The 19,338-nt window shown below is 40.5% G+C and overlaps 2 protein-coding genes and 1 non-coding gene across 5 annotated transcripts; all 3 read right to left on the bottom strand.

Annotated features, from left to right (window-relative positions):
* Window positions 1-896: 896 nt before the first annotated feature.
* Window positions 897-7,356, bottom strand: hmg20b (high mobility group 20B). 3 transcript variants are annotated; one of them, XM_069694923.1, is made up of 9 exons: window positions 7,276-7,356; window positions 6,791-6,893; window positions 5,719-5,919; window positions 5,324-5,444; window positions 5,097-5,149; window positions 4,928-4,994; window positions 4,370-4,585; window positions 3,913-4,045; window positions 897-1,554 (listed from the first exon to the last, which is right to left on the bottom strand). In XM_069694923.1, the coding sequence occupies exons 2-9, from the start codon at window positions 6,869-6,871 to the stop codon at window positions 1,542-1,544; spliced, it is 885 nt and encodes a 294-aa protein (XP_069551024.1). In that variant the 5' UTR covers window positions 6,872-6,893; window positions 7,276-7,356; the 3' UTR covers window positions 897-1,541. The 3 variants fall into 3 exon arrangements, with proteins under 3 accessions (XP_069551024.1, XP_069551026.1, XP_069551025.1); XM_069694925.1 differs by having other exon boundaries at window positions 5,097-5,146; XM_069694924.1 differs by lacking the exon at window positions 7,276-7,356 and adding an exon at window positions 7,047-7,237.
* Window positions 7,357-9,483: 2,127 nt separating this feature from the next.
* On the bottom strand, window positions 9,484-19,083 carry LOC138618876 (elongation factor 2b-like). Its single transcript, XM_069694922.1, has 13 exons — window positions 18,995-19,083; window positions 17,466-17,680; window positions 15,161-15,342; window positions 14,640-14,851; window positions 13,283-13,461; window positions 13,055-13,160; window positions 12,452-12,704; window positions 12,074-12,269; window positions 11,607-11,973; window positions 11,125-11,478; window positions 10,845-11,027; window positions 10,467-10,599; window positions 9,484-9,868 (listed from the first exon to the last, which is right to left on the bottom strand). The coding sequence occupies exons 1-13, from the start codon at window positions 18,995-18,997 to the stop codon at window positions 9,675-9,677; spliced, it is 2,577 nt and encodes an 858-aa protein (XP_069551023.1). The 5' UTR covers window positions 18,998-19,083; the 3' UTR covers window positions 9,484-9,674.
* Window positions 12,786-12,853, bottom strand: LOC138618972 (small nucleolar RNA SNORD37). Its single transcript, XR_011310772.1, has one exon. It is a non-coding gene; the product is annotated as a small nucleolar RNA SNORD37 (small nucleolar RNA).
* Window positions 19,084-19,338: the final 255 nt, after the last annotated feature.

The raw sequence follows: 19,338 nt of genomic DNA, 5'->3' as shown, positions 1-19,338 counted from the left end.
CCTTTTTTTTTATTATTATCTTTAGCAACAACTTCTTACAACTGATATCCTTAAATACCATTACATTATCAACGTGGAGATAATTAGTAAAAAAATAAAATAAATAAAAAATAACATAAAATACTGTACAATATTATTCAGCCCCATCTTACGGATACACTAGAACTTGAGGGGAAATAGCAACATGATAATTACTTCCAATGAGTCCGTTTCACATACACTAATAGCAAGGGTGGTGGTTACAAGGCAAAGTAATGAGTCTCTGATTAACTTCAGCTGAATTTCAACGGAAAAGTTGGATTTCAATTCACATATATTGATTGTGATCACTTTTTGGACTGCGTGGGTCAGGCAGAGTTTAAGATTGCAGAGATGCAGAATTTCTCCTGTTTTAAGTCAATAACAAAACACACAAATGTTGAGCTGAGGTGGTTAACTGATACTTGACTGGAAGCACCTAAGTGTGTTGAATACAGAAAAAGAAAGATAGGTCATTTTTCAGATGCCTCAGTCTGAGCCGACACAATCTGAGCCGGATATAGTCATTAAACACAGAGTTAGACAGAACTGCATACTTACCACAGGTCATCCCACCTTCATCCTAAAACGAAACAAAAACTGCGGCTAGACTGACAAACTGCTTCATAGCAGGTCCAGGATTCAAAATGTAACTGGGTCAACAGCACACCCTGCTGGGACACAGTGTCACCTGCATCACAAAAGTGTCTCATTTTACAGTTCTTTAGACTCTCACTGAAGCATATTTCATCTAGATATGCAGGTTTGACACATTGTTTTACGATTTGATTTGAATACATTTAAAAAAAAAAATAAATTATAGATGTGTCTTGCTATAGTATAAAAAATAAATCACACTCATATTTTGTTGGAAACTGTATTTTTCAGTATGGTTTAATGAACATTTGAAAAAATACAAATATACTGCACAAATATATAATAATCTAACAACATGTGAAACTGCTTGCCCATTCCACTTCCTGGCATAATCAATGTAAATTCAAACATGTATACCCAAACATTTAATTTTCACCCCTTCCAGTTTTTTGTTGTTTTCATGCATTCTAAATAAGACTACACATCCCCCCCACCCACCACATGGCATTTCATGTAAACTGATAATTAGGCTTGTTGTATTGGACATCCCATTGACTTGTAGATAACTTCTGATAAAATGCGACACAAAGTTAGGGTCAATCCAATTTTGATGAATTAAGGCAGTTCAGAAGGTAAAATTACATCATATTAGATGAAAATCCTGAACTGTAAAAACCTCAATGTTGCCACACAGATTTACATTCACAAAAAAAAAAAAATGTGTAGGAATACACATATTCTACATAATACACATATTCATAAACAATAGGCATGTAGACATGGACTGTTTGTGTTTGTGCCCTTTCCTTTGCAGACCATACCATACCTACATGCTATGTTGAATGGTACTGACTTGACCTAATACCCCCAAGCCTGTCACGTGTCCCTCTGATCCAAGAATAAGTGGGTCCCTGACCGGAGTCTCCTCATAACTTCTCACTGACAATGAATGAAAGCATACAGTTAGTGAAAAGATAATATTCACACACATTGTTTTTAAGGGCTGTGTCTGAAACCACTCCCTAAATAATACTTGCCCAATAGTTTACTTAGTAGTGAGCAGTTACGAGAGATTTCAGACATGCGTTTTTTTTTTTTTTCCTTATCACCGATAGCTGGAGAGTTGCACAGCTGTAATTAGGGTGTACGGGTCTGTGCCATGGATTTACAGTGCATTCGGAAAGTATTCACAGCGCTTCACTTTTTCCACATTTTGTTATGTTACAGCCTTATTCCAAAATGGATTAAATTCATTTTTTCCCCCTTAAAATTCTACACACAATACCCCATAATGACAAAGTGAAAAAAGTTTTTTTTAAATCTTTTGCAAATCTATTAAAAATAAAGAATGAAAATATAACGTAAACATAAGTATTCACAGCCTTTGCTCAATACTTTGTTTAAGCACCTTTGGCAGCAATTGCAGCCTCAAGTCTTTTTGAGTATGATGCTATAAGCTTGGCACACCTATTCTTGGGCAGTTTCTCTCATTCTTCTTTGCAGGACCTCTCAAGCTCCATCAGGTCGGATGGGGAGCGTCGGTGCACAGACATTTTCAGATCTCTCCAGAGATGTTCAATCGGGTTCAAGTCTGGGCTCTGGCTGGGCCACTCAAGGACATTCACAGAGTTGTCCCGAAGCCATTCCTTTGTTATCTTGGCTGTGTGCTTCGGGTCGTTGTCCTGTTGGAAGATGAACCTTCGCCCCAGTCTGAGGTCCAGAGCGCTCTGGAGAAGGTTTTCATCAAGGATGTCTCTGTACATTGCTGCATTCATCTTTCCCTCCATCCTGACTAGTCTCCCAGTTCCTGCTGCTGAAAAACATCCCCACAGCATGATGCTGCCACCACCATGCTTCACCGTAGAGATGGTGTTGGCCAGGTGATGAGCGGTGCCTGGTTTCCTCCAAACATGACGCTTGGCATTCAGGCCAAAGAGTTCAATCTTTGTTTCATCAGACCAGAGAATTTAGTTTCTCATGGTCTGACAGTCCTTCAGGTGCCTTTTGGTAAACTCCAGGTGGGCTGTCATGTGCCTTTTACTGAGGAGTGGCTTCCGTCTGGCCACTCTACCATACAGGCCTGCTTGGTGGAGTGCTGCAGAGATGGTTGTCCTTCTGGAAGGTTATTCTCTCTTCACAGAGCAACACTGGAGCTCTGTCAGAGTGACCATCGGGTTCTTGGTCACCTCCCTGACTAAGGCCCTTCTCCCCCGATCACTCGGTTTCGCCGGGCGGCCAACTCCAGGAAGAGTCCTGGTGGTTCCAAACTTCTTCCATTTACGGATGATGGAGGCCACTGTGCTCATTGGGACCTTCAATGCTGCAGAAATCTTTCTGTACCCTTCTCCAGATCTGTGCCTCGATACAATCCTGTCTCGGAGGTCTACAGACAATTCCTTGGGACTTCTTGGCTTGGTTTGTGCTCTGACATGCACTGTCAACTGTGGGACCTTATATAGACAGTGTGTGTCTTTCCAAATCATGTCCAATCAACTGAATTTACCACAGGTTGACTCCACCTGTGATAAACATCTGAAGGATGATCAGTGGAAACAGGATGCACCTGAGCTCAATTTTGAGTGTCATGGCAAAGACTGTGAATACTTATGTACATGTGATTTTTTTTTTTTTTTCATTTTTAATAATTTAATAGATTTGCAAAAAATTCAAAAAAACTTTTTTCACGTTATCATTATGGGGTATTGTGTGTAGAATTTTGAGGGGGTAAAAATTAATTTAATCCATTTTGGAATAAGGCTGTAACATAACAGAATGTGGAAAAAGTGAAGCGCTGTGAATACTTTCCGGATGCACTGTACATGAAAATGGACGCAGTCTCCCGGTCTGAAAAGTGAAGCTAATGCACAAGAGTCCCAAAGTGCAACACCACTGAAGGCCACCAGGGACTGGCTCCAAAAAAACTCTGGCTACAGTAGACTCCCACTCAAAAGGCATCAACTTCTGTCATGAAATACTGAGTTAATACATTTTTTTTCAAGATGTAACTGTGCAGACTTGTCCATGCAGTCACTAAGCTACAAGGGCACCAACTGCACACGCGATAGAAAACCAAAGGGGATGCTAAATTTGAAATTAGACTGTGGGAAGAGGTTTGTTGCTACCCACATCTCTATAATTCCTCTTTAAAACATGATAGAGAAAATTAAATGTGCAAAAATATGTGGAGGGAAATTTGCCCAGAGTTTTGGCAGAGCATCAGTAAGCTATATCATAGTTGCCAGTGTTCTATTTCAATCTTTCCACCCCCTCAGGTTGAGTCTGGGATATCTTAGTTACCTGTCCAAATGAGAGAGGACCTCACAAAGCTGGTTAAGCAGGGCACGGTGTTTGTGGGGGTTTCCCTCAAGTACGCCACTGAGACGACTCAGATAGGAGTCCAGGTTCCCAAGAGATGCCGTCTCACCAGTACCTGTTCATAAAAAAACACAGAAGAATCAAATCCAGACAGCCTTGAATACTTTTTTTTTTTTCTCAAGGAAAACATCATGGATTGTAAACACTAATATGAGAATCCAATGTCTGTTATATTGCCTGTTATTATACAAAGATATTTCAAAGTCAAGTTGTCACTTAAGAAAGCTAACATTTTGTATCTATAACAATAAATTAAAAAGAAAATGAACATCACATGAAAATAAAACCTGACAACAGAATATCTCTCTTATATCATACAGGCATAATGCTATGCATTCTTTCCTTCCCGCTGACTAAACACAGTCAAATGAAATCTGACCTGGCAGGGGGACTGATGACAGACTGTTGACCAATGTATGTTTAATGGCCAGTAGGTGTTGATGAAGAGCCTGGGTACGCTTCTCGTCCTGCCCCAGTTCAGCCTCCAGGCGCTCTTTAGCATTGTACATGTCCTTAATGTGCCGCTGCAGCACTGCATTCTGCTCCTCAAACTCAATGTTGGCTTTACGAAGTCGGCGCAACTCTGCCTCTCGAGCTGAAAACACGGAGGGAAATTAAAAAGGGTTTGACAGAAGTATGCTATTATGTCTTAATGTGCAATTACCCAATAAAATAATTGTATAATTCTGCCTTAATATCAATACCAAGCGCCGTGTTTGTGTTTTACTTGTGATCTAACAGTAGGATTGCTCGGTTCCTTTGTTACCTTTGTTCTGATCGAGGAATTAAAAAGGGTTTGACAGAAGTATGCTATTATGTCTTAATGTGCAATTACCCAATAAAATAATTGTATAATTCTGCCTTAATATCAATACCAAGCGCCGTGTTTGTGTTTTACTTGTGATCTAACAGTAGGATTGCTCGGTTCCTTTGTTACCTTTGTTCTGATCGAGGAACTCCTCTGTGAAAATAGGGATGTCAAATCTGTTCGGGAGGTCAGAGGCCTAAAACAGACATCATCAGCAAAGGGACAACTTAGCTCTTTGAAATTCAGGTGAAAATGACATCGGAGGAGAAAAGTGATAAGATCTTAAAATGTCACGTACCTTTGTTAAAGATGACCCTGACGTAGCACTGATGATTACTGATGGAGCATCTTCTGAAAAAGAAGAATGTATTTTATATATATATACATGGCACAGACTAATGCTAATCAAATCTAGTTTTCTCTTTGGACTGGTGATGTGGTGATTATTTTAGGTGCAATAAACAATAAAAACACACATACATGAGCTGTAATCAGCCAAATAAACATGAGGTAAGCTGTGGTCACCTTTTTTGATCCTCTTGTCTTGGATCTTAGCACTGGTGATCTGATAGGCTTCAGTCTGCTGATACTCCCTCAGTTCCTGGGCATATTGCATCTTCTCTCGCTCCGCCTCATCCAGATAGCGCTGTCAGCACAAAAACTATGTTGTGATACTTTACTCAGGGAAATTTTTTGTCTTGCTCAATTACAGATCCTTGGTTTTCTGACTTGTTTTGTGGCAAATGATCACATTGTACATTTTATCATAAAAATATCAGCATATACATTTCACAACCATCTAGCTGAAAAGAACATCACTGGTGAGAAACGGCTTTAAAAAAAATTCAAATAAACACCATAATCTTCCAACATCTTTAGGAAAGAAAAGAAGATGACAAATGAAAAAAAAAAAAACCTACCTGTTTGTCATTCGGGGCTAATCGTGTCCACTCGGCTCCGAGTCTCTTGGTGATTTCTGGGAAAGGTAAGTCGGGGTATCTGGCACGCATATGTTCTCGCCGTTCATTAAGGAAGCGAACATACCCCGTTACCGGGGCCTTGGGACCATTTGGTAGCACCTTCTTCCTTTTCTTTCCCTTCGGCCAGCCTCTCTTCTTAGGCTGCAGATATGAGAAACGACACGCTGAAAGGCAGGGCTCATGAAATAATCTGGGCTAGTCCTCCTCGTTCATTAAACAGCTATGCCATGCAGCTGAGTATTATTTTCATGACCAATTAAGATCTGCTGCCTGATTGATTGTTTGATCCATAACAAAATCAAGAAATAAACAATTTTGTTAAATAAATTAGTATTCAGTAAAGTATTCAATTTACTATCATAGTTGACAAAGATAACCAGCAAATATTCACAAATAAACATAAGAAGGCAGGAATATCTGAGTTTTATTTTTTTTACATCTTTGCTTAAACAATTATGCACATGATTAACTTATTATCAGTATTTTTGGCAAACTAACTGATGAACTAACTGTATTAAATACTACCTTCATTCAGGTGACAGTGTTTGGCTTTTGTTGCAACAGTTTCACAGAAGTGTTGTCTATGTAATCATTAGACTGCGGTTGATTTGGATTTCATTACACTTAAAAATATTGCCGTCAGAGTTGTATTTCATTTAATGACTCTGCTTATCTTTGTGATTTTGTTGCTATTCATCCATTAACTCGTGTTAATAGATTTCCATTAAAGAGCTCGCATGCTCAGTCAATCTCACCTCAGTCATTTACAAAGATGCATAAAAAGGTCTAATATTTTCTTTCCTCCTGCACCATTATGACCCTCACAAAGGGTGTTGTATTAATGTGAATTACTTTCAGCAACCAGGTGAAATGGCAACTGGGTAAGAACAGTGCAAGTGTAACTGCTTAAGCAATTTGTTCAATCAAATTCTCCGTTGTAAAACTTGACAAAATAAAAAAAAAGGCAAGTCCCAGAGCCCGGAGCACCGTGGTTAGATGCAGCAGTACCTACCTCATCTTGTGGTTGATGCGCTGCGTGTGAAGCTCTCGGCTGCTGCTGTGCATCACTCTGCTCTTGTTTGATACCTCCCATGATCTACGTCCGTGCAAACTGACTGCGAAAGAGTGAAAACGAGTGTTTACTTCGTTCGCGTAATTTCGGGAATACGTCTGTGCAGAACAAGACGGGAGAAGTTGTACAAAAACATGCGATCGATACTCAGTTTCGGCATTAATTTACAGGCGGGGACGCCGCTGTCTGAGCTAACCTGGCTGCTAGCACTTCGGTGTACACGCGCACGCACGCACACACACACACACACACACACACAACGGAGAAAATCCACAGCTGAAGGTAATCCAAACCGCCCACCTTTCAGACGGAAAACAATATTTGCTAAATATGTATTCGTTTTTTCAGCCACGACAATGGCTATTTCTTTTACAAATTGTGTCTACTTTTTTTTTTTTTTTTTGGATAAACGCTTTATTACTCACCCGATAATGAATCCCTCGGCCAAACAGGAAGAGAAGTCTGCCTGTTATCTGATTGGTCGGTAGGAAGACTCGTGATTGGTTTGTTGGAGCAGCCTCGTCCCGCCCACTGGCCCCTCCACCCGTCAACCAGTTATCGCTGGACTCTCAACCAATATAAATATTATAAAGCTTTTTAAACGCACATGAAAATACCGAAGTAAAATGCAAGTACTTTAAAATGTTCACAAAACAGCGCAATTTATTATTGTATTAGGCCTACATTCAGTAGTTTAATACATTCAAGTATTTGTATTATATTCATTTTTCTTTGCAGCTGTCTTTTGCTACTATTGTCAGGATAGTCTTTTTTATATTAAACTTTAATAAAGGTGACTCAAATGGCAAAATGTATGTCGTGTCTAAACCTCACCCGTGATAATTTCAGCGGTCACAAATGATTCTTTAATACATACATGAAATAACTACCCAAGACGGTTATGACAGGCGTTTAGGTTTTTTTTTTTTTAATCCTTACCGGAAGTAGTAATCTTTTATTGCTTATGCATTGTGCCGCGTTCACGATTGTCCGGAGTTTCCATCCTATTCATTTATCCCTATGTAGAATAATGATGTTTCAGCGTCCACTGGTGGTCATAATATGTAACTACTTCATGTTTACTTGGCAATATATATACAGTATATGTATATATTTTTTTTAACAATTTCCTTCTGCTCAAACATTAAGGGAAACGACATATTTAGATGAACACAAATAAAAATACAAACGTAATTAGTTTTCTAAAACAAGTTTGAGATCCCAGCCATGTCATTTTTCCTTTCCACAAAGTTCAAAGCAGCAAAGACAGTTAACAGCTTTCTTTGTAAGATGAAGTTTGGAGTCATCCTGAAAAATCTGGTTTTATTAATGAAAAAAAATTCCCAAAAGAAGAATACAGTTAAACAAAAGTTACTCCACTGTCAAATATTGTATGATCAAATCAGAAGCTCACTATACCAACTATTTTGGTTTCAACCAATCAAGCCAAAACACTTTAGTATGTAAAGTGGTCTGATGTTTCTGTATCACTACAAAAAGTTCACATTATTAAGCTACATTCATTTCAATTGAATTAGTCAATATGAAGTAGTCTTCCTTCACTTTAGGAGGAACAGGGATTTGGATATAATTACTAGGATATTCAGTTAAACGTGAAGCATCCTCAAATAACCATTTCAGATTTTCTTTTGTAAAAGTTTATGGCTCAACAAAGAGTGGAGATACTTTTTGTAAATCAGTCATAATATTCCAAATAGAAATTTACAAAAGAAATAAGATTGTCTGTGTCCTATAAAGAGCGCACAACATACCAGATATTCTTCTCCATCCATTACTGATATTAACATACATTTTTCTAGATGTCCCACTGGGGACATTTGCACTTAAAATGCAATTCAATACATAAGCAACGATTCAATACCAGCCGTTTCTTGAAAGACTGGCATGTCGCAGTGAACCAGAAACTTGAGTAAGAATTACAGCCAGTTAGTTTATCACACTATGAAAGATATCCTTTTTGTAGTAATATTTTTTTCTCTCTCCATGTAATTTTAAAAAAAAAGATACAATTTATCATCTATTTGAGAAAGTGAATAAGCAAAGTAGATACATTGTGACACATTTCTGAAACATGTTTAAATTCAAATATTTTATAGAATGTTTAAGCTTTCAATTTCCTAACTTGAAGACTTAATAGGGAGTAGATTAAAGCATGCGAGGGGACAGTATATTTTATTCTGTATAAAACAATACACACTGGAGATCACAGCTACTTGTATGACACACAAAAAAACGTTTGTTTTGATCTTTCCCCTAGATAGATCATGAGAAGCGGTTACCTCTGACCTTGTGCAAAAAAAAATGCAACAGCTTAAAGCTAATTTTTAATAGGTTAGATTGAAAAATGTGTCAAGACTGTAAAAAAATACATAAACATGTGAAAAATAACTGCTCTTTTACTCAAAAGGGTGAAAAATTAGGAGTTTCTTTCAGTGCCTGGACCCCAAGAACAAATTTCAGGTTGATTGTAACTGTCACATGAACAGATGTTGTATGCAAGGCCTCGTGAGCAATTTTACCATCTCAAATCTGTTCACCGACACCACAGATTAAGAATAAGTGTGGGGAAAAAAAACACATGATCACCCCTATAAAAAGAAAAAACAAAAAAGTCGGAACCATAAAAGTTTTTATTTTGTTTTTATTTATCGTTTACAATTTTTGTAGGCGTTTCTTTATTATTGTCGATCCTTTTGGCAAACATTAGTGCTCACTGTGTTCTGTACAGTCCGGTCCCACAATGTAGACTTAAAATTTATTGAGCATGGAGGAATGAGACAAGAGCCAAATGGGGCCCAGGCTTTTACAATTTGTCCAGGTAGTTGTCCAAGGCTGGAACACCTTCCTTGAGACCCTTACGTTTACGTGTATCAAGGACAACGATGCCGGGCTTGCTTGTAGGGTCCAGTGGGTTTCCAGGGAGGATCTGCCAATGGTCAAACACGCACTGTGGGAAGGCCTGGCCACCCGTGTTGGAACGAAGGTCAGCTGTGAAACCTGGGAACAGACAGAGCAACACAGTCAATACCTGCTCGGCAAGCCTCCAATATATTCTGGCTATGAGGATCACAAAGAAAAACAATGGAAAAAGAACATGCGTCTTCCCCTCTGGTCAACTAATTTTGAACTTTAAAACTTTCAAAGGCTGTGTGTTGTTGACATAAATTCACATCAGTTGCAAAATTGACTGAGGAGTTAAAAACATGCACGATGCTGCTCGTACTCAACAGCCATTGTCTTTATGTAGAGAGGTACAAGACAAGTTTCTCAACTTGATAAGTGTTTTCAGATGATTTATTATTATTTTTTTTTGCAGTGATGCACTCACTGAAGTGTATTGTACACAGAGACAGCAGCGCAGAACACAGTGAAATAAGAACCATGTATCTACAACTGCAGTCTGGTATGGAAATGTAAACTGCCATTTCACACCTAATCATCCAGTGAAACACAGTCTTTGACTAAATCTTACAACGGTCACTAAATATGTAGACAAAATTCATGCAGGACTAAATCTAAATGCACATCAATATCAGGTGACAAAATCAGAAGTGGCTTGAGAACAAATGGTTCTCTTGTCGTTAAGAGGACTTACCAAATGACTCCATGACAGGCAGGTAGGCCTTGATAACATACATGGGTGTTCCCATGACCCTGGACTCCTCAAACACATGACCACGTCTCCTGGTCAACACACCGTAGATTCCACCAATTGCAATCTCAGGGCACTGCAGAGTAGATAGAATACAGTCAGTCCTACTGACACTTAAGTTTGCGAAAAGACAAGCAAGTCTGCTATGGGATATAACAGCAATTCCGGTAAAAACTTAATGAATGACAAATACAAATATTTTAGACCCAAACTCCTGCTCTGTGCAAAACACCAAAAAGGTGTGGCTAACTTGTTGAACAAGTTTTGGAAGCAAAAAGAATTTCAGGTCTAAACTCATCAGGTATCTCTGGTGTCACTCACCTGGATCTCCACCAGGTAGACAGGCTCCATCATTCTGGGTTCAGCTGTGAGCTCACAAGCATACAGAGCTCTGCGGGCTGTGGGGATGATCTGACCACCACCACGGTGAATGGCATCTGTGTGCAGGGTCACATCGTGGATGTCGAAGCGGATGGCACGCATGTTCTCTTCACAGAGGACACCCTAAAAACAACATTTAGACAAAATTTGTGAATCCCAAGTATATTTACCGATCACAGGGTAGAAACAGAACTTTCTCTTGCATAGTTTGGGTTCTCACCTCCTTGACTGCCCACTGGAAGCCTGCCACAACGCTGTCCTTGATCTCATTAAGGTACTGCACTCCCTTGGTAACATCCACCAGCAGGTTGGGACCAGTTCCGTCAGGTCCAAAGCTCCAGATCTTTCTGGCCTCACCGACATCCCACTCATACTTGTCAGCAAGGTAACGAGCACGGGTCTTGAGCTCCTGACGAGCAGCAACATCACCCTTCTCTACATCTTCTGCAAGGCCTTCTTCCATGGGGCGAGCCTTCATGAACAGACGGTTGTGCTTGTTGGGTGACTTTGACAGACACATCAAGGTTGACTCTTCGCTGACGGTCTCTCTGTAGGACACCACTGGGTCAGATTTCTAAAAAGAAAAGCAGGCAGTAAGTATTGAACAACATCCAACTCCAGTCACTTCGATTTCAATTTTTTTTTTTTTTTTTAAATTAAGCCGTAGTCACTGAATATCATTCAAGAACTTCAATTTATCACCTTGATTGGAATGCAAGCATGATCCTCCTCCAGATCCTTCAGGCAGATCTCAAGATGCAGCTCTCCGGCTCCAGCGACGATATGCTCTCCAGACTCTTCAATGATGCACTGCACCATAGGATCAGACTTTGACAGACGCTTCAATCCCTCCACCAGCTTGGGCAAGTCAGCAGGGTTCTTGGCCTCCACAGCAACTCTCACCACAGGGCTGACACTGAATTTCATCACTCTCATGTTGTGTGCCTGCTCATAGGTGGTGATGGTTCCGGTCTTGACAAGGAACTGGTCCACTCCAACCAGACCGACGATGTTACCACAAGGCACATCTTCAATGGGCTCAGTGTAACGGCCCATCATCAAAATGGTCCTGGCAAAGAGCAGGGTGGTAGAGACGAGAGACAATTCAGATGTGAACGATATCCGAGATATTCACCTCTCGTAACGGATCAACTGACGTTGAAACTCACCTCTGAATCGGCTTCAAGTAGAGGTCGTCTTTCTTTCCGGGGACAAAGTTTGGTCCCATGATGCGTACTTTCAGTCCAGTGGACACAGATCCAGAGAACACGCGACCAAATGCATAGAAGCGACCCTTGTCACTGGTGGGGACCATCTTTGAGATGTACATCATCAGAGGAGCCTTGGAGTCACAGTTCTTGATACCTGGTTAACAATGTATTCAGTAAGTATTAGTCAGAGAACAAACTACAATTGAAGCCATATTTGAGATTCTGTCCCTTCCACATAACATCATGAGCAATTGCTGATCTTAAGCTTGCACTGTATCTCCAAACTTTTATTCATGTGCACAAGGCAAACACTGCAAAAATATATCGGCTTCATACCCATGGCAGCCTCATCGTCTCCAGGTCCTTCATAGAGCAGCTCACAGCGGTACTTCTGGGCAGTGACAGGGGAAGGCAGGTGAATGGTGATCATTTGCAGAAGGGCTTCTCCAGCAGGCAGCCAGCGGCGCATCACAGCCTTCAGCAGAGGCTTACCCTCCTTGTCCTTGTCCTCAGTATCTAGCTTGATGTCCATCTTCTGGATCAGTTTGGCAGCTTCATCTTTCTTGAAGTTCATGATGGCATCAAACACCTAGAAGGAAGTTCAATTGAATTAGAAGACTTCAATTTATCGTGAGTGAAGCCAGCATGGCAACCACTGCACTCAGTGCCTGCTCAGGCTGAAGGTTATCATCACTGATGGATCAGGTCAAAGTGAAGAATGTTAAAATCATCATTTGCAGGCATAGAGGGCAACAGTTGTGTATTTTTCAGTGGGAGGAGGACCAACACTGAATGACAATTCCAAAATCTAGTTCTTAAATGCAGCTACTTCATTTAGTGAAATGTATTGAAAACTCAAAATTATATATATAATAATAATAATAATATATATAATATAAAATACATATAATATATATATATAAAAATACATATTTTTACCTTGAAGATGGGATCCAGGACAAGAGCACAGAAGGTGCGAGGGAACTTCTTGCCATCAGCTCCAATAGAAGTCTTGACAAACTTTCCATTTTCTGTGTCATAGTACCTAGAATAGAAGAGGTGTAAATATGAATATAGATACAGCTAAATCAATCACATATGGTTTCTATGTGCTACTGTTCCACTGTAGCCGTTCCCCGAATCAAGCTTTGTGTCTTTGAGACGCACCGATCACCCCACAGCTTCTTCATCATGTCTTCCACCTTCTTGCAGCGCTCATCTGATGTCATCTGGGTGTTGCCCTTGGCAGCAAACTTGGCTGCATACATCTCAGCAAACTGCTTCAGGGTGAAAGCCCAGCCGTGGAGTCCAGATCCAAAGCCAACGGTACCAATGACTGGATCAACCTAGAGGAGAAACATCACATTACATTTCATTTAGCTGACGCTTTTATCCAAAGCAACTTACAATAAGTGCATTTCAACCAAGAGGGTACAAATTCAGAACAACAATCAAGAAAGTACAATTATCTTCAAGAAAGCCAAACTACAAAGTGCTATAAGTAAGTGCCATTTTAAGTGCTACTCTTTTTTTCTTTTTCTTTTCCTGTTCAAGGTATAGTCTGAAGAGGTGTTTTTAGTTTGCGGCAGAAGATGTATAGACTTTCTGCTGTCCTGATGTCGTTGGGGAGCTCATTCCACCATTTAGGAGCCGGGACAGCAAACAGCCGTGATTTGGTTGAGTGTTTAGCTCAAAGTGAGGGAGCAACAACCTGATTGGTAGATGCAGAGCGGAGTGAACGGGCTGGGGTGTAAGGTTTGACCATGTCCTGAATGCAGACTGGACCCGATCTGTTCGCAGCGCGGTACGCAAGTACCAATATTTGGAAACGGATGCAGGCAGCTACTGGTAACCAATGAAGGGAGCGGAGTAGTGTGAGTGAATTTAAGGAGGTTAAAGACCAGTCGAGCTGCAGCATTCTGGATGAGCTGCAGAGGACAAATGGTACTAACAGGTAGACCTGCCAGGAGGGAGTTACAACAGTCTAGGCGCGAGATGACCAGAACCTGCGCCGCCTTCTGAGTGAGAAGGGGACGTATTCTCTTGATGTTGTGCAGCATGTATCTACAGGAACGTGTCGGTGCAGTAATGTTAGCAGTAAGGGAGAGTTGACTGTCGAGTGTCACTCCACTCCATCAGCATGTGTGCCTTTAGAATTTACATTAAATGTTAAGCTAAATTATGTGAACAATTACCGATGCCATCTTATTGTGGAAGTCAACGGAGGTTCAAAGTGTAGATCTTTCACAGTTGACTGAATTGTACTGCTCCAGACCCAATCTGACTGTAAAATGTGAAAATCAACTGTTACTGCATCAATATTACAATTTGGAAAACATCGAAGTTTTCCAAGCTCTTCAAAAAATGTGCTCCCCCCTCATCCCATCTGTTTGGGGCATATTGCCCCCCACACGTGAGCCTGGTTCTACCAGAGGTTCATTAGTTTTGTCAGTGTAGTGCGCACTAGTGGATCCCCACACACAAAAGAAAGTGGGTTGCACGTAAAATGTTCAGTGACACTCACCATGATGCAACCCATAGGTCCCGTCTCATCCTCTCCATAGGTGGAGATGATGACATTGACTGACTCAACAATACGCTGGAAAGTCTGGTACAGGTCTTCAGGTTCAAGCTGCAACTCCAACAAGGCACGGTCCATCTTGTTCATCATCAGGACTGGCTTGATACGCTCACCAATGGCCTGACGGAGCACTGTCTCAGTTTGCACACAGACACCTGGGTGGGACACACCACGATAAAACTTAACTCATGGAATAGCAGTTTAAGGTAGTAATCAGATTTCACACAGATTTTGTGAGTGAACCAATCTTTAAATGACACAGCTGCCCCAGAAACTTTGTAGCCACGTGCCCACTTACTTTTAAATATTTGGGATACCCCTCAGACACAATTCTTTTAATTTAGACTAGTGTTGCCCAATTTTTTTTTTTTTTACTTGTCCACTTGAAATTTGCAAATGAAAATGGAAGAATTCATTTGAAGTGCCCACAATGAATTGTGAAGATTATTCAGGTCTGTCCTTACCAGACACGCAGTCCACCACAACAAGCGCTCCATCAGTGACACGGAGAGCAGCAGTCACTTCAGAGGAGAAGTCGACGTGCCCGGGTGAGTCGATCAGGTTGATCAAGAAGCCAGAGCCATCCTTGGACTGCTTAATGAAGGCCAAGTCATTTTCAGCCAGCTCGTAGAACAAGGAGATGGCTCTGCAGGGGAGGACAAGTTGTTAGACCAAGCCTAAATGTGTTAAAGTTGCACTTTATAATAGGGGTCGACCGATATTGCATTTTCAGGGCCGATACCGATTATTGGTAATCAAGGAGACCGATAAACCGATATAGTCACAGTAAAAATAAAAATCGTTGTCAAAATTTGGAATAAATTCAAACAAAACTTAATTCAAAGGACTTTAAATAAACAAATGCCACCACTATGTAATCTTATTATGAAGGTATTTTGCAATGTGGGGTATTTATTGGAAAAACAAAGAAATCCCCAATTGAAGCACCAGCAGAATATTTGATACATGATTTTAACACATTTTTGGGGTTTGTTCATTGATAGCTAAACTTTGGGCTTTTTTTTTTTTTTTTAAGTCACGTAATGAATGTAGTTTTTATCAACTCCAGTAACGTTCACCTGCAGCTCTTCTGCGTGCGTCTGTGACACACTGCCCGTCCTCATACACAGAGAGCGAACAGAAGAGCAACAGCAGAGAAATTAGCATGACTTTCAGTGACATAAAAATGCATGAGCAACTCTCACTGAGCTCAAATGAAGCAGGAGCACAGGGATTAAGTAAATATCTTGTTTGGTTCTGGCAGGGCAGGAGGTCCCGTTTGCAGGGCTGCCCTCCCCAGACAATGTTAGGAGAAACACTGGATAACGAGGCGCTACGGGGTGGGACAAACTTTATTTAAATACGTGTCGTTAAACTCTTACAAGTAAATATGACATGATGGTGGTGTTTTTTGTCAATTTAAGTGTAGCGAACGGTGTTGTTTTTAACTTCTACGTTGAAACACAGCTCCCCTGAACTGCTGAGAACGTGTCAGCGTTGATTGGCCATTACTCACGATAAAGCTGTGGGCGGGCCATTACTCAACACCACAGAGTGATGACTACAGACAGTCTCTCTGCATCAGAGCCAAAGTAGCTCGGTTTTAATTAGTTTTATCGGTTAATGAATGAAAAAGTACAGATACCGATAATTGTAAAAATGCTTAATATCAGCACCGATAATCAGTCAATCCCTATTTTATAACATTACACACTTCTAACTACATACATGTATAATACCAAGAGTGTAAGGAAATATGCTTACATGCATGCAAACATAAAAATAAACTAACTGAGATTAACTGTACTCCACCCAGTAATATATATTAAACACATTTGCTTGGAAATTATAAATCAAACCTTAATAGGATCAACTAAACAAAAAAAAAAGTTCAACTTTTCCCGTCAACATTGTGCTCAACACGTACCAACATGTCTTCAGCTCGATGTGACATAACGAATGGATATTATTTAAGTATAATACGGGCAAACAACCTCAGATTTAACAAATGTTGCGTTTCTCATTTTAATGTAATTTTACACTATGCTTTTTGGGATTATGCAATTGAAAATGTTAGCACATAGAATACCGAAAAAGTATACCCTTCAACAAGTGGCATTAAAAAAACATGTTTATCAATTCTGGTTGGACATGTTGGCAACACATAAATTAGCCATAAAGACAGGAATTATTTTTCAAATCTGTGCCACAAGATACGTTTTTACCTCTTTGCTTCATTACTGGAAAAGTTAACAATACAACATTTAATTTATGGTAGTTATTTTAGCCAACTTTAGAGCACAGTGCTCTAAAAATAATAGGCATTCTTAAAACAAAGATTTTGTAATAATCAGTGTAATACAAAACAACAAAATAGTTAAGAGTGCTTTAGTTGATAGAGAGGTCGTGAGGAACTACTGAAACAGGGAGGGAGGCTGTAGCTCAGTTGGTAGAGTGGGTTGCACAATAATCAGAAGGTTGGTGGTTCAATTCCAGCACCTCCTGCCCACATACTTAAGTGTCCTTGAGCAAGACACTGAACCCTAAAAAAAAAAAAAAAAAAAAATGCTCCCGATGGTGTGTTGTAAGTCGCTTTGGATAAAAGCATCAGCTAAATGTAATGAAACAAAACATGCTCAAGTCAGCCCCACCAAGACTCTGCAGTAAAGCTGCTCCCGGAGTGGGCTTTGCACTGTCTTTCAATAAAATATCTAACTGTGGGAATGAGTCATGGGTTAAAATTGTCGTTGAAAGTAACAAGATAATTACGTGGACTTGATGGTGATGCAACGTTCCTGTTCATCTTTGCGCGTGTCTGTGAAACGGGTCTCTCCAGCACGAGCTGAGGCAATGATGCCAGCCTTCGACACCAGGGAATCTGTCAAAGTTGATTTTCCGTGATCGACGTGCGCAATCACAGACATGTTACGGATGTTGGCTTTCTTGTCCATGATGACACGGATCTGGTCGACGGTGAAGTTCACCTGGAGGGAACAAAGTCAGATAAAAGCAGGATGTGTAAGGAGAGAGATTTTTTTTTTTTTGGAGTGTGGCTTTCTTTCAACGTGAGCTAAAAAAAAAAAAAAAAAAAAAAAAAAAATTAAATTGACCACAAGATACAATATGATCCTGCCCTATGGAAGGGCCTGGCCCTATTGGCATTATATTATATTTAGTATCTTAGTTGAAATGTAGTGGGGCATCCTATATTCCCAGGGAGAACAACTGAAACTTGTCTGGCAACACATGAAATGATTTAGCCAAGCAACGTGGCAACAAGGTACTCAAGTACCAACATAAAAAAAAAAAAAGAAAAAGAAAAGAACATTGTTGAAAATGTTCTACCTCTACTTGTTAATTCACAGCTATTGAGATTCATGTCATTTGCAATGTGTACCTAATGTCTATAGCATGCATTTCACCCGACACGAACTGTGCCCACTGCTATCTTGAGTGTTGCTGACGCAGGGTAAACGCAACAGTATGCACTTCCACCCTGGGCGTTTAGTGTCCGCCATCATCAGCGATGACGTTATTATTGATGTCTATGTTTAGCCTAAAAAAAATAAAATAAAAAAAATGACAACCCTTTTCTAGCGTTTGTCCCTATACGCTTTCCGTAACTACAATTTCTTGAGCGAAATCGACAATAAACTCGTAAGTCGTTCGTATCGACCGCTTCAGCCCAGCAGAACCCGGCATAACGTCGGCGTGAATAGGCCACGTGTACAGACATGGAGACCGTGCTACATGCTAACATTAGCGGAGTCGAAATACCGGCAAATTCTTCCGTCCGGCCCGGGACGACTTCAAAAGCATATTTTGAACAATGTGTTCACCCCGCGGCGGATAACATATTCAAAGAGCGCTCGTATCCGTACTCCGCTGCGTTTATGTGGACATGAGGGGGTAATTTGCTGGGACAAGAGCTAACGTTAGCGCAAGAAGCCGTATCTGTCAAATTTAGCCATCGCCGCAGAGGCACCGGAGATTTAAAGCGTTACAAGAGTCGGTCGACGAGTTATTAAGAAGGCAACGAAGGCCTCGACTTGACATAGTAATAATAATCAAGTTTTAACAACGGGTTATAACCATCTTTCGACGTTCTTGGTGGCTCTAAAGCCAAAGCGGTACGAATTACAAAATGGTTGCCATTTTGTTCCGAGGATACGATCTGTTAAGTCACACTCCAGCCTTAAAAAATTTTTTTTTCAAATAATAACGCCAATACTGATGTTGCGGGTATCTGAGGTGTTCAGTAACTCTTTAAAACAGTCAGGGAAACGTTCACGACTCACCATTTTGACGGATGGTTTTGGATTCTCTTGGTGGAGAAAAGCGACAGGAAATTTTACGCTGCCCACCTCACTAGGTCATAGGCAGGGAAGAGAGCGCTGACGTCAGAAAATAAGAATTTATACCGCATGCGTTGGTCAAGTGCGTCATCACGTACTGGCGTTGCTCGAATGCACGCTGAAGAAGAACTATAGAAAGTCAACGGGGTTCCCAATTCGTCTTTATTCTGCTGACGATTTATCGTCACCATGTGTTAATTAAACGCCTTTAAATTCGCCACCAGGCGTTTACAACATGCGTGACGCCGTATAGCGTTCTCAACATCAGGCGTCTATTAAACGCCACA

This window comes from Brachyistius frenatus, unplaced genomic scaffold (assembly GCF_029030835.1).
Source record: "Brachyistius frenatus isolate BFR_SWC_R1_liver_20210118 unplaced genomic scaffold, ASM2903083v1 Contig_18, whole genome shotgun sequence".
NCBI lineage: Eukaryota > Metazoa > Chordata > Actinopteri > Embiotocidae > Brachyistius > Brachyistius frenatus.
This window is presented reverse-complemented; position numbering and strand designations above follow the sequence as displayed.

What these genes read in the sequence shown, in the direction of transcription:
- LOC138618876 (XM_069694922.1), bottom strand. An exon ending in TCCTGGATCCCATCTTCAAG is followed by an intron (nt 12,705 to 13,054) that starts GTAAAAATATGT and finishes ACTTCCTTCTAG; the next exon opens with GTGTTTGATGCCATCATGAA. An exon ending in GCCTGTCATGGAGTCATTTG is followed by an intron (nt 9,869 to 10,466) that starts GTAAGTCCTCTT and finishes GTCTGTTCCCAG; the next exon opens with GTTTCACAGCTGACCTTCGT.
- hmg20b (XM_069694923.1), bottom strand. Translation starts at nt 6,871, where the DNA reads ATGGGAGGTATCAAACAAGAGCAGAGTGATGCACAGCAGCAGCCGAGA. An exon ending in CGCATCAACCACAAGATGAG is followed by an intron (nt 5,920 to 6,790) that starts GTAGGTACTGCT and finishes TCATATCTGCAG; the next exon opens with CCTAAGAAGAGAGGCTGGCC. An exon ending in CAGGGTCATCTTTAACAAAG is followed by an intron (nt 4,995 to 5,096) that starts GTACGTGACATT and finishes TGTCTGTTTTAG; the next exon opens with GCCTCTGACCTCCCGAACAG.